At 40.4% G+C, this 13,372-nt stretch overlaps 2 protein-coding genes and 1 pseudogene across 2 annotated transcripts; 2 read left to right on the plus strand and 1 right to left on the minus strand.

Moving 5' to 3' along the window:
* The first annotated feature begins 1,960 nt into the window (after positions 1 to 1,960).
* On the plus strand, positions 1,961 to 3,460 carry LOC100517349 (olfactory receptor 11A1). Its single transcript, XM_013977580.2, is given in 2 exon segments — positions 1,961 to 3,203; positions 3,205 to 3,460. Coding segments are annotated over 2 exon segments (951 nt in total). The 5' UTR covers positions 1,961 to 2,508.
* Positions 3,461 to 4,390: 930 nt separating this feature from the next.
* LOC110258121 lies at positions 4,391 to 5,210 on the plus strand (annotated as a pseudogene).
* A 4,413-nt stretch (positions 5,211 to 9,623) lies between these two features.
* On the minus strand, positions 9,624 to 11,209 carry LOC100152893 (olfactory receptor 12D2). Its single transcript, XM_021081282.1, has one exon. The coding sequence runs from the start codon at positions 11,004 to 11,006 to the stop codon at positions 10,080 to 10,082; it is 927 nt and encodes a 308-aa protein (XP_020936941.1). The 5' UTR covers positions 11,007 to 11,209; the 3' UTR covers positions 9,624 to 10,079.
* Between the last annotated feature and the right edge of the window lie 2,163 nt (positions 11,210 to 13,372).

Raw genomic sequence — 13,372 nt, forward strand, 5'->3', positions numbered from 1 at the left:
AAATAGATATTTTGCACTATTTTCATTTCCCTACCAGTCCGTACAGTCAGTACAGTGATTTTCATTTTGATTTCAGACTCATCCTGCGTTCCTTGGAGTCTTCCTTTTTCATGATTGTCCTTTGTAAGGGAGTGATGGCCACTTAACCCCTGATCGTGGCTGTTGCTACGTCCTTCCCATTCATCTATTCTCCTCACATCCTAATGCCTTCTTTTTACCTTCCTCTTTCTCCCCACTTCCCCAATCCTTGAAAAATAGAGTGGGGAGGAGTTCTCTGGTGGCACAGAGCGTTAAGTATCTGGCATTGTCACTGCTATGGCTTGGGTCATTGCTGTAGTACAGGTTCAATCTCTGGCCTGGGAACTTCTTCCACATGCAGGCACAGCCAAAAAGAAAAAAAAAAAAATAGAAGAGGGGATGTGGTGGTGGTCTGAAAAGCCAAGATGATGTTATGACTTGACAATAGTTTTCATATGCATGAACTTTTAAAATAGTCCCCAAAACAGTCTTATAGTGGAGATGGCAACTGTAACACACTTTCACAAACTCTGGTAGCAGATTCTGTGATACCACACACACACACACACAAAACAGACACACACACACACATCTGCATTTTTCCTTTAACTTTCTCCTCTGTTTCCAATCATTTGTTGTGTTCTCATTGCTTTTGTTTTCGGTTTTTTTTTTTTTTTTGGTGGGGGCATGCCTGGAGCGTGCAGAAGTTCCGGGACCAGGGATTGAACCTGCATGACTGCAATGACAAGGCCAGATCCTTAACCGCTAGGTCATCAGAGAACACTGCTCATTGTTTTTAATATAACACACAGATACACATTGCTTTGTATAGCATATGAGATCTTCCTTGCAGGTACTCAGACCCATTTTTAGCTCTTCGACAACTCAGTACACATCTTTACTTACAGTTGTGTCTCTCCTGCCTGGAATGCGATGCCCACTTTCCTGTCCCTTGCCTGGTCAACTCTTTCTTTCTTTCTTTCTTTTTTAAATTTTTTTGTCTTTTTGCCTTTTTTCTAGTGCTGCTTCTGTGGCATATGGAGGTTCCCAGCCTAGGGGTCGAATCGGAGCTGTAGCTGCTGGTCTATACCACAGCCACAGCAACATGGGATCCGAGCCCTGTCTGTGACCTACACCACAGCTCATGGCAATGCTGGATCCTTAACCCACTGAGCAAGGCCAGGGATCAAACCTGCAACCTCATGGTTCCTAGTCGGATTCGTTTCCGCTGCGCCACAACGGGAACTCCCTGGTCAACTCTTCTCTGTCCCTCAGAACCGCCTACAATTTCTTCCCCCGGGAGCCTTCTCTGACCTTATTTCACACACCTTCCCCCTTTCCTCCACCTTCCAGTCTGGGTTTGATCTTTCTGCCCTCACAGCACCACACTTTCCTCACTCAACATTATTACTTATCACATTTGTACTATACAATTTTGAATGATTTGACGAAACTGGTATTTGAAGAAGATGCTATTGATGAGGGAGAGGGCGGTCTAGAGACGGGAAGTTTGCACTGAAGGCAGTTGTGCTGAGATAGTCATAAAGAGGTTGTGAGATGAATGGTGGAAGAGTGAAGAGGGAACATAAGAATTTTCCAAGCAACAGCTTTTTTTTTTTTTTTTAATTTTCCCACTGTACAGCAAGGGGGTCAGGTTATCCTTACATGTATACATTACAATTACATTTTTTCCCCCACCCTTTCTTCTGTTGCAACATGAGTATCTAGACATAGTTCTCAATGCTATTCAGCAGGATCTCCTTGTAAATCTATTCTAAGTTGTGTCTGATAAGCCCAAGCTCCTGATCCCTCCCACTCCCTCCCCCTCCCAACAGCTTTTTGTCTAGTTGACCATATGTTTATTTGAGATAAATGTGTTTGAAATAGATGCCCAGGCAATCACAAGCTTAATATCAGGCCCTTACATTATAATCAAACAAGTTGATAAGATTTCACTGATTGGGGTATGAGGAATGAGAGACAGTGTTACCATAAGGAGGACTATAATACAGCAAGCTTGAGTATCAGGCAGAATTTTCAAACCACTCACATTGGAGCTGGTTGTTGTCAGGGAAGGTAAAAGAGGTTGTTGTTGATCGTGCTGATTTTGAGCTGATGATGGGACATATGAATTTGTATAACCAGACATATGGCTGGTTATACAAATTGGAAAGGTGAGTTTACTGTATCATAATAATATTAGACTGAATTGGCTTAAAGGTCTCTGAAGACTGAAATTATAAGTTTGGATAAAAATCTCTTGAGTCTTGAAGAATATGCACAGTGAAGGAATGTAGGGAAGGATAGGAGTTGAAAAAGGAGTAAGCCGCTAAAAAGGGGGACAGATAGGGACTTGTGTTAATGATTCTTGTTTTGGAGACTCATTTTCATCTCTTCCATTTTAGCTCTACTTATCTCAGGCTTGGTGTAGAAGATACAAAGATGCACTAAAATTTCTCCCTTAATCACTTCCAAGCAGAAACGTGGCTGATGCACATGGAAACTGTCTCCATAGGAAACCGAACTATTACTGAATTTGTCCTTCTTGGTTTCTATGACATAGCCGACTTACATCTCCTCTTCTTTACTGTGTTCACTCTTGTCTACACCTCCATCATCATAGGGAACATGCTAATCATTGTGGCAGTGGTTAGGTCTCAGAAGCTCCACACACCCATGTATTTCTTCCTGGCTAATCTGTCCTTCCTAGAGATCCTCTATACATCCACAGTGGTGCCAAAAATGCTGGAGGGCTTCTTGCAGGAGGCCGCCATCTCTGTGGCTGCTTGCTTGCTCCAGTTCTTTATTTTTGGTTCTCTAGCCACAGCTGAATGCTTCCTGCTGGCTGTCATGGCATATGATCGCTACCTGGCAATCTGCTACCCTCTCCGCTACCCGCTCCTGATGGGGCCCAGATGGTGCCTGGGGTTGGTGCTCATAGCCTGGCTCTCTGGCTTCATGGTAGATGGATTGGTTGTGGCCCTGATGGCCCAGCTGAGGTTCTGTGGCCCCAACCACATTGACCACTTTTACTGTGACTTCATGTCTTTGATGAGCCTGGCCTGCTCAGATCCCAGCATAGCCCGTATGACAACATTCATTCTCTCTGTGGTCTGCCTCACTGTTCCCTTTGGACTGATTCTGACATCTTATGCCTGGATTGTGGTGGCCGTGCTGAGAGTTCCCTGGGGCCAGAAGGTGGAAGGCCTTCTCCACGTGCTCCTCCCACCTAGCTGTAGTGTCCACGTTCTATGGCACTCTCATGGTCTTGTACATTGCACCCTCCGCTGTCCACTCCCAGCTCCTCTCCAAGGTCTTTGCCCTGCTCTACACTGTGGTCACCCCGCTCTTCAATCCTGTGATTTACACTCTGAGGAATAGGGAAGTTCATCAGGCACTCCGGAGGCTTAAGCAAACTGAAACAATTGAAGGATGGTGGTAAAGATTTTATTTGGACTTTGGATGTCTCTATTGGCACACCTTCCAGGATTGGTTGGGGAGGACTAGCTTTGTTCTATTCTGACATTTCTCTCTGTGAAAAGTTTTATAGTTGTCCCACTCATACTGAAAATGAGTATGGTAGAGAAATAATTTTCAAGTGCTAACTTTGAAATTTGCTTTTAACTTTTATTATTTCTTTATAAAATAGACTGATTATTTAATATAAAATAGGTATACATAAATGGCAACATGAAATAAACTTAGGGAGTTCCTGTCATGGCTTAGTGGAAATGAATCCAATTAGTATCCATGAGGATGCAGTTTGTACCCCTGGCCTTGCTCAGTGGGTTAAGGAACTGGCGTTGCTGTGAGCTGTGGTGTAGGTTGCAGACGCAGCTTGGATCTGGCATTGCTGTGGCTGTGGCGTAGGCCAGTGGCTACACCTCTGATTTGACCCCGAGCCTGGGAACCTCCATATGCCATGGGTGCAGCCCTAAAAAGACAAACAAAACAAAACAAAACACCTTAGAACTACTGACAACTTATATATATTAAATATATAATATATATGTATAATAAGTTGAATCATGGAAGTTTGTAATCTGGTTTTTAATTGACTGCTGGGTCTTGAACATCTTTTTATTTTGACAAATACCTACTTATTTATTCTGAGCTTTTTAGTCTAGCTAAACATGATTTTTAAAAATAATCTTCTATTGAGGAAATTTTTAGTTGTGTTCAATTCTTTCACCATTCAAATACAGATCACATCCAGATTTTCGTACAATAAATTCTTAGGAGTTGAATTGCCAGGTCTAAGGATATGCATATTTTTTAAAAATTTAAAGCTGGGCCTTGCACGCTGCCGTCCAGGAGCCTCCTGTGCCAGCCAGCCTTGGTTGGCCCCACCGCGTTCTTTGACATCACCCTTGGCAATGAGCCCTTGGGCCGTGTCTCCTTGGAGCTCTTTGCAGATGAAGTTCCAAAAACAGCAGAAAGCTTTTGTGCTCTGAGCACTGGGGAGAAAGGATTTGGTTTTAAAGTTTCCTGCTTTATAAAGGTTCCACAGGATAATTCCAGGATTTATGTGCCAGGGTGGTTTGGTGACTTCACACATCATAATGGCACTGGTGGCAAGTCCATCTTTGGGGAGAAATTTTTTTTTTGGTCTTTTTAGGGCCATACCTGCAGCATACGGAAGTTCCCAGGCTAGACGTCAAATCACAGCTACAGCTGCTGGCTTACTCCACAGCCAGAGTAACGTGGGATCCCAGCCACATCTGTGACCTACACCATAGCTCACAGCAATGCCGGATCCTTAACCCACTGAGGGAGGCCAGGGATGGAACCCACATCCTCATGGATACTAGTTGGGTTCGTTACCACGGAGCCATGATGGGAACTTCCTCAGGAGAAATTTGATGATGAGAATGTCATCCTGGAGCATGAGTCCCAGCATCTCGTCCATGGCAAGTGCTGGCCCCAATACAAACGGTTCTCAGTTCTTCACCTGCATGGCTAAGACTGAGTGGTTGGATGGCAAGCATGTGATCTTTGGCAAAGTGAAAGAGGTCACAAATATTTTGGAAGCTATGGAGTGTTTTGGGGCCAGGAATGGCAAGAGTAGCAAGAAGATCACCATTACTGACTGTGGACAGATCTAATAAATTTGACTTGTGTGTTTTATCTTAACTGTCAGCCCATTCCTTCTGTAGCCCAGGAGAGCACCCCTTCACTTTCATCTGCTTGAAACAGCCTATAATCTTTGTACATTCACTGCAGTTCTTTGGGTTCCATATTTTCCTTATCCTTCTCCAAGTTTAGCTGGACTGTAAAGTTAAGTTTATGATTATGAAATAAAGGCTAAGCAATAATAAAAATTTTAAAGCTGGATACACTTTAATTTCTTATTTATAACTGTTTATTGTAGAAAATTTCAAACATACACCAAAGTAGATGGAACATTATAGTGATTCCCCAGGGAGCCATCATCTAGCTTTAATAGCAACCTTTGCCAATCCTATTTCAACTGCCTAGAGCTCTTTTTTTTTTTTTTTCTGGAAAATGTTAGAGCAAATTTCAGATGTTGTGTAAGTACATGTTGTGTAAGCCGAGTATGTGTGTACACCACATGCAAATACAGTTGATCTTTGAACAACATGGATATGAACTGTGCAGGTCCACTTATACACGGATGTCTTTTCTTTTCTTTTCCTTTCCTTTCCTTTCCTTCTTTTCTTTTTTTGCTTTTTTTAGTGTTGCACGTGCGACATATGAAAATTCCCAGGCAAGGGGTTGAAGTGAAGCTACAGCTGCTGGCCTATGCCACAGCCACAGCCATAGCCATGTGGGGTCCGAGCCACATCTTCGATCTAGCTCATGGCAATGCTGAATCCTTAACAAGGCCAGGCATCAAACCTGCGTCCTCATGGATTGTTAACCACTGAAGGGAACTCCCCAGATGTTTTTCAGTAGTAAATACTACAGCGGTACAGGATTAGCAGTTGGTTGAATCCATGAATGGGGAACCTCATCTGTACAGAGGAACTGGGTATATGGAGGACCAGTTCTGTTATAGGTGGATATTCAGCTGCTCAGAAGGTCAGTGCCCCTCGCCTTGGTGGTGTTTGACTGTATTCAGTATGCTTTCTGACAAAGGCATTTAAAGAAAGAAACATGCTGACCCTGACATTATAATACTTAATACATATTTCCTTAATGTCATCTAATACACAGGCATGTTCAAATTTTCTCTATCTTTAAGTAAATTCTTTTTTTTTTTGTTCTAATGATTTTTTTTTCCATTATAGCTAGTTGACAGTGTTCTGTCAATTTTCCACTGCACAGCAAGGTGACCCAGTCACTCACACACACACACACACACACACACACACACACACACACACACATTCTTTTTTCTCACATTATCGAGCTCCTTCATAAGTTACTAGATATAGTTCCCAGTGCTGTACAGCAGGATCTCATTGCTGATCCATTCCAAAGGCAATAGTTTGCATCTATTAATAGTCCCTTATTTCAACAGGTTCTTCTCCCTTTTTTTTTCATGGCTTTGGCTTATTGGAAAAATCTGGTTATCTGCCCTGTAGAATATTCCATATTCTAAATTAGACATACTGCTTATTTATGATTTTGACTTATATTCTTATATCTTGTATTTTCCTTTTTTCTTTCACGTTTTTTTCACTTTTAAAGTTTTTTGAAGTATAGGTGATTTACAGTGTTGTGGTCACTTCTGCCAAACAACAAAGTGATTCAGTTATATATATATACACACACACATATCCATTCTTTTTCAGATTCTTTTTCCATATAGCTTATCACAGAATTTTGGGTGGAGTTCTCTGTGCTATATGGAAGTTGCCTGTTGGCCAGTCATTCCATATAGTCCCAAATCCCCAGTCCATCCCTCCCCTGTAACTGTCCCCTTTGGTAACCATAGGTTTGTTCGCAAAGTCTCTGAGTCTGTTTCTGTTTGGCAGATAAGTTCATTTGTAACTTTTTAAAAGTTTCCACATATAACTGATATTATATGATGTTTGTCTTTTACTGTCTGACTTACTTCACCTAGTATGATAATCTCTAAGGTCCATCCGTGTTGCTGTATATCTTGTATTTTATGTATAATTGTTTGGTGTCAGTCTCAGCCTATTGACGGTGTAGTAACACCACCAACTAAGAATGCCTGGGGTGCTTACCTGGGCCTGTACAGCTTGTGGTGGGCCTCCACAGATATTTCCCTGGCCAGAGCCATTGTTGTGGCCGGGCTGACCTTGTGGATCTTATTATGACTGCAAGATGCACCTTAGCAATAATCATCAGGGAACTTTGAAAAAATAAGATTTATTACTCAAAGGTCTTAGAGAATACATGACCTGGGACCACACAGAGATGTCTTTGGCAGAGAGAGAGAGAGCATGGACTTGGGGCCCTGCCTTTATTGGGGCTATGAGTGGGGTGCCTGGAGTTTAATGGGTTCATTCTTTATTGGTGAATATAAAACATAAGAGCCGGAATTAAAGCATGAGAAGGGAAAAGCAGGGTCACTCAAGTAGTCAGTCAATTTAGGTTACTAAAGACTTTCTAAAAAGGGGAACTTCATGGGTGGGGAGACCTGGCTTTTTATCTAGTTTTGTAGTTGACCATATGTTTATTTGAGATAAATGTGTTTGAAATAGATGCCTAGGCAATCACAAGCTTAATATCAGGCACTTACATTATAATCAAACAAGCTAATTATCAGGCACTTACACTATAAAACTGATATTAAGATAGAAGCTTAGGGAGTTCCTTTTGTGGCACAGTGAAAACAAATCCGACTAGTATTCATGAAGATGTGGTTTCAATCCCTGGCCTCGCTCAGTGGGTCGGGGATCTGGTATTGCTGTGAGATGTGGTGCAGATTGCAGACATGGCTTGGATCCTGTGTTGCTGTGGCTGTGGTGTAGGCTGGCAGTTGTAGTTCTGATTCGACCCCTGGCCTGGGAACTTCCATATGTCATGGGTGTGGCCCTAAAAAGCAAAAAAAAAAAAAAAAAAAAAAAAAAAGATAGAAGCCTAATTGGACCATGGTTAGCATTTTAGCAGAATATCCCAAAGTTGCTATGTTACTTCTACTGCAGTTTCTCGTGAGGCACACAATATTTGGTTGTCCCATTTTTAGTGATGCTATTTATATTAATGGCTAGAGGATTCACATGGCATAAGTCTGTAGTATGCAGTTCTCAATCAGCCTTTCACCTGATGTTTTTAGCTTCATTGAGGAAAGTTGATGATTAATGCCTAAATGACTTAATTCTTAGAACACATTTTCTTTTAATATTTTGAGTATATTTGTGGCTATTGTAAAATCTTTGTAGATTTCTACATCTGGGCCACATCAAGTCCAGTTTTTATTGACCTCCTTTTCTTTTGAATATTGATCAGATTTTCTCATGTATTTGTATGACTAATAATTTTTTGAATGACTACAGATCATTGTAGAAACTCTGGATCCTATTATTATCTTCTTTAGAAGAAATTGATTTTTTGTTCTAGCAAACATTTCCTTTTTCTTTCTCTCCTTTTTTTTTGGGGGGGGGATCTTTTTATGGCTACATCCACAGCAAATGGAGGTTCCTGGGCTAGGGGTTGAATCAGAGCCACAGCTGCAGGCCTATGCCACAGTCACAGCAACATGGGATCTGAGCCACATCTGTGACCTACGCTGCAGCTTGAGCCAATGCAGGATCCTTAACCAACTGAACAAGGCCAGGGATTGAACCTGCATCCTCATGGATACAGTGTTGGGTTCTTAACTTATGGAGCCCCAGTAGGAACTCCTAGCAGACATTTCAACTCATGGAATATCATTCTTGAACTTGAGTAAGGTTGGTTTTATGCCTTGGTAGTATGGATTTGTGGAAAGCCCAAGGTGTCTGTCACTCTCTTCCAAATTCTCTCTTCCTAGTGGTTATAGTTAGGGCTTTGGCTTTAGTCTGTGTTCAGGCAGGTCCTAGAGCAGGCTTTATTCAAGGATGTGGTTTTTACTCTTAAGGCTTGAACTTTAAGAGTGCTAGGTAATTAACAAGGGTGTTAATTAGGAGTTAATGAGATTTCACTTTAGTAGGGCCAGAAGAGTACACTTCATATTTCACTGGTGTTACATCATATTGCATCATATTATAATCTGTGAAAATAAGTATAGAAATAGAAAAACTAAATAAATAAATAGATTTTTGAAACATACTTTTCCACGGCCAAAAATTAAGGGAAAATAATATGCCATTGAAGTAGAAATGTATTCTTGAGATTTTTTTTTTCAAGTTGCCTCAACTTTTAATAGTATTCTACAATAATCTTTGACAGTTTATCCAGTTGACTTATAAAACAGCTTTGGAATCAGCGTTCACAAAACTTTCTAGATAAACTATTGGTTTCTTTATCTCTGTTAATTAGTACTCACAACATTATTTGTTTTATTTACTTACCTTCCCGCTTGGAGAAAAAGAAATGAATTACTTAAAGACTATCTTTTAAGTCATACTTTTAACATTTACGTTTCCATTTGAGTAACCATGGCTTTAAATTCAAATCTTTAAAATATAACAGCTATGGGGGAAAAAATGTAATTGTAATGTATACATGTAAGGATAACCTGACCCCCTTGCTGTACAGTGGGAAAATAAAAAAAAAGAAAGAAAAAAAAATATAACAACTAATAATTTTATTGCTCACATTATAATGTTAACTTACAGGAAAGTTAAACAGGACTGAGTACTATCTAACTACACAAGGTGTGGGTGACACAGGCAAATTTCTATATTTGATTTCATTCAAGAATACAAAGGAATAAATAAAAAATCAACTTTATCAACTGATATCTCTCACAAAAATTCAATATTAAGATTCCATGGATAGTGTATCAGTTGTTCAAGTTTCCCTACATTACCTAGGAATGCATTGTTAACACAACTAGACTGGATTTTCCTATTTATTTTTTCTAAATCCAGTTTTGTCTGTTATATATATGGTAAATGATTTGAGAAGCAATGCAATTTCACATCACAACATTTTATTACCTGTTTATTTATGCTCAGAAGGGTTCTCTAGATCTCTTAAAGTTAAAGCCCATTTCTGAACACCCTCTTCAAGGCCCCCTTTACCTCTTTGTTCCTCAAGGTATAGATCAGTGGGTTTAGTACAGGAGTGACCACACTGTACATAATGGCAATGATCCAGTCCTGGTCCATGGAGCTACTTGAGGCAGGACGAATATAAGTGAAAATAACAGGAGCATAGAGAAGAACAACTACCATGAAGTGGGAGGCACAAGTGGACAGTGCTTTATGAAGCATGCTACAAGAATGGGTCTTGAAGAAAAGATGGATGATAATGTAGAAATAAGAGAGAAGTGTCAGAAAGAATGGACCCATGGCAATGGTCCCCGTGACAGTGTTGAGCAGCCACTGGTTAAGCTCAGTGTTCCCACAGGCCAGCTTGAGCAAAGGCTTAATATCACAGAAGAAGTGATGGATATGGTTGGAACCACAGAAGTGTAAGCGAGAGGTCATTATGGAGTGCATCAGGGCATGGAAAAAACCAATGATCCAGACAGTGGCAGCCATTTGAGTACAGACCCAAGGATTCATGATAAGAGTGTAACGAAGTGGTTTGCAGATAGCCACAAAGCGGTCAAAAGCCATCACGGCCAATAACATGGCCTCTGTGCTGCCCAGGAAGTGGAAGAAGTGAAGCTGGCTTATGCATCCCCAGAAAGAAATTGCTTTGTGTGAGGAGAGGAAGTTCCCCAGCATCTTTGGCAGTGTCACTGTGGAGTAGCAGATATCTAGACAGGACAGGTTTCCCAGGAAGAAATACATAGGAGAATGGAGTCTTGGCTCAGAGATGACAACCATCAGGATGGCTCCATTCCCAGCCACGATGACCAGGTAAACTGCGAGGAAAAGCACGAAGAGCAAAGGCTGCAGTTCTTGGATGTCTGTCACTCCGAGGAGAAGAAATTCAGTGACTGATGTTTGATTGGGCATCACTTAAAAGCAAAGACAGAAGAGTATATGGAATGCTATCTCTGCTGGAAATTAGAGTCCTCTGGCTGAGGATCTTCCCTCCTGGACGACAATATTTTGAGGGAGAGAATTCTGGTTATAAATAGTCCCAGCACAAAGGTTTTACAGGATGTGGACCGTTAGCTTATAAAATGCAAAGGTTATGTGTTGGTTATGAGCTGTTACTCACCTACCTTTTCTTTTTTATTAGATTTATCATAGTATTTTTGTTTCTCCCAGGGATTCAGAGCCTGTTGCCATCCTACCATCTGATGTGACTGCGAACCTGTACTTTCTGATACAAGTTGCCTGTTCTTGTCCTAAGTCAGCACTAACAGAGGGTAAATTTTAACCCACTTCACTTCACCACTGTCTCTTGACCTAGTACGAAACCATCTGAAGGGTTTTTACTTAAGAAGAGACAATTGGAGGAAAATAAGGGCTGTAAAGAAATCTGAATCGATATGCAGACATTGGTGTGCTTCCTAATAAGAGGGAATCATTCAAAATTTGGGAAATCCGTGAAAGGAGAAGAAAAAGATTTGATGTGACGAGAGCAAAAGATGTGAACTAGGGAACATACCTGTGGATCCCAGGGGATTCTAGGCTGTATCGCTAGAGAAAAATTTGAGAAACTATTTAGATTCTTTTCCACCTGTGTAAAAGGCTGGCTTCAAGGAATTCAGAGAATCTTTCTTGGATAGCAGTGTATATTTTGTATAGTGTTAAAATTTATTACTCCTGTTTAAGACATAAATGTTTGAGATACTTTTTTTTGTTCACTGTCCCACAGCACAAAAGTGTATCAAAAATTCACTTGGGGGAAAAACCTTTTCCTAACATTGAAAGCAACTAGCAATCAGATTTCCTGTACTAAATGATTTATTTCACTGCAATGTGAATATTTAGAGATTACGTATTTACTTTGGAGATTATCTAGAGGAATGGCAATAAAAATGTAGGCAGGAAAGAGATTTCATAATGTAGAAGCACAATGAGGAGTTCATCGTAAAATAGAGAACCAGCGCTAAGTCCTGGGCATTTAACTTTAATGCTAGCAAGATGACGGAGAATATGAGTAACTTCCCAGCTTGTCTCCCGTTTCATCCTCATACCTGATTGAGTGGTCAACGTCACAGCTAAGGAATGTTTTCAGGTTTATACTCATGAAAATTAAATAGTAGAAAACTATTTGAAAAGTAGATAGTAGAAAACTCTTTGAAGTGATAGCTTGTATTGGGGTTGCAGCATAAGCTCTTCATCTTCCCCAGCCAATTCTTTCTGAAATTCTGCCTGTCTTTTATGAGCCACAGATCTCTCGACGTGCAAATCTTGAGAGAGCATGTCCCCTGGGTTTGAGAAGATTATTGTAAGAATAAACAAGATCCCTTCCTATATCTGCAGTATAAGAGAATGTTCCATGGGGAACTCCTATCTTGAGTTCCTTTTTTTTTTCCTTCCATTTTTCTTATGTTTTTTTCCCCCCTAATATGTTTCTTTCTTAGTTTCAGTACCATGGGCAGTACAGTTGTCATTAACCTTATGTTTTCTTAGTGTAATTACCTTTCATATGGTATTATATTGTATTTGGCTTTCTTTTTATGACTTACTTACCTACTTTTTATGACTTACTATATCTGGAAAATAATATATGGCACAAAGGAACCTTTCCACAGGAAAGAAAATGTGGACTTGGAGAAGAGACTTGTGGTTGCCACGCGGGAAAGGGATGGAGTTGGAGGGACTGGGAGCTTGGGGAAATAGTTACAGAATGTTGCCTTCAGGTTGGATGAACAATGGGATCCTGCTGTTTAGCACTGGGAACTCTTGTCTAGTCACTTACGATGGAACATGTAATATGAGAAAAAAGAATGTATACATGTAACTGTGTCACCATGCTGTACAGTAGAATAAATACGTATATAAATAAATGATGAAAAAATTACCTTTCATTTCCTGTGACAGGATTGAAAGGTTACACTTTCTCATCTTGGGAATGTCCCCAGAAAAACTCTTTTTTTTTGTAAAAGGGAAAGAAATTGGGCAAAGACAGTTAAGGAATGAGGGCCAATCACATACCATTGATCCATACAAAAAGATGTTTACTCTTCCACTCATTTATTAATGTGGTTCTATGGAAAACAAAGAAGAGGGATAGGGAGAAGTTGTATTGCTTTTGTTCTTTCCAAATCTGATTCTTCACTGCTGGTGATAACACTAAATTGTTTTCTAAGTTTGGGATCCTAAAGCTCACATTTCTCTCCATGAGTATGAGGCTGGTCTCTCCAATGTGTATCTTCAGTTCTTGCCATATCCTTGAGGCAAATTATTTTATCTGCTCCATCCAA

This window comes from Sus scrofa, unplaced genomic scaffold (genome assembly GCF_000003025.6).
Source record: "Sus scrofa isolate TJ Tabasco breed Duroc unplaced genomic scaffold, Sscrofa11.1 Contig127, whole genome shotgun sequence".
Classification (NCBI taxonomy): Eukaryota; Metazoa; Chordata; class Mammalia; order Artiodactyla; family Suidae; genus Sus; species Sus scrofa.

Bases quoted from the DNA above. Each gene is read 5' to 3' on its own strand.
- LOC100152893 (XM_021081282.1), bottom strand. From the start codon at position 11,006: ATGCCCAATCAAACATCAGTCACTGAATTTCTTCTCCTCGGAGTGACA.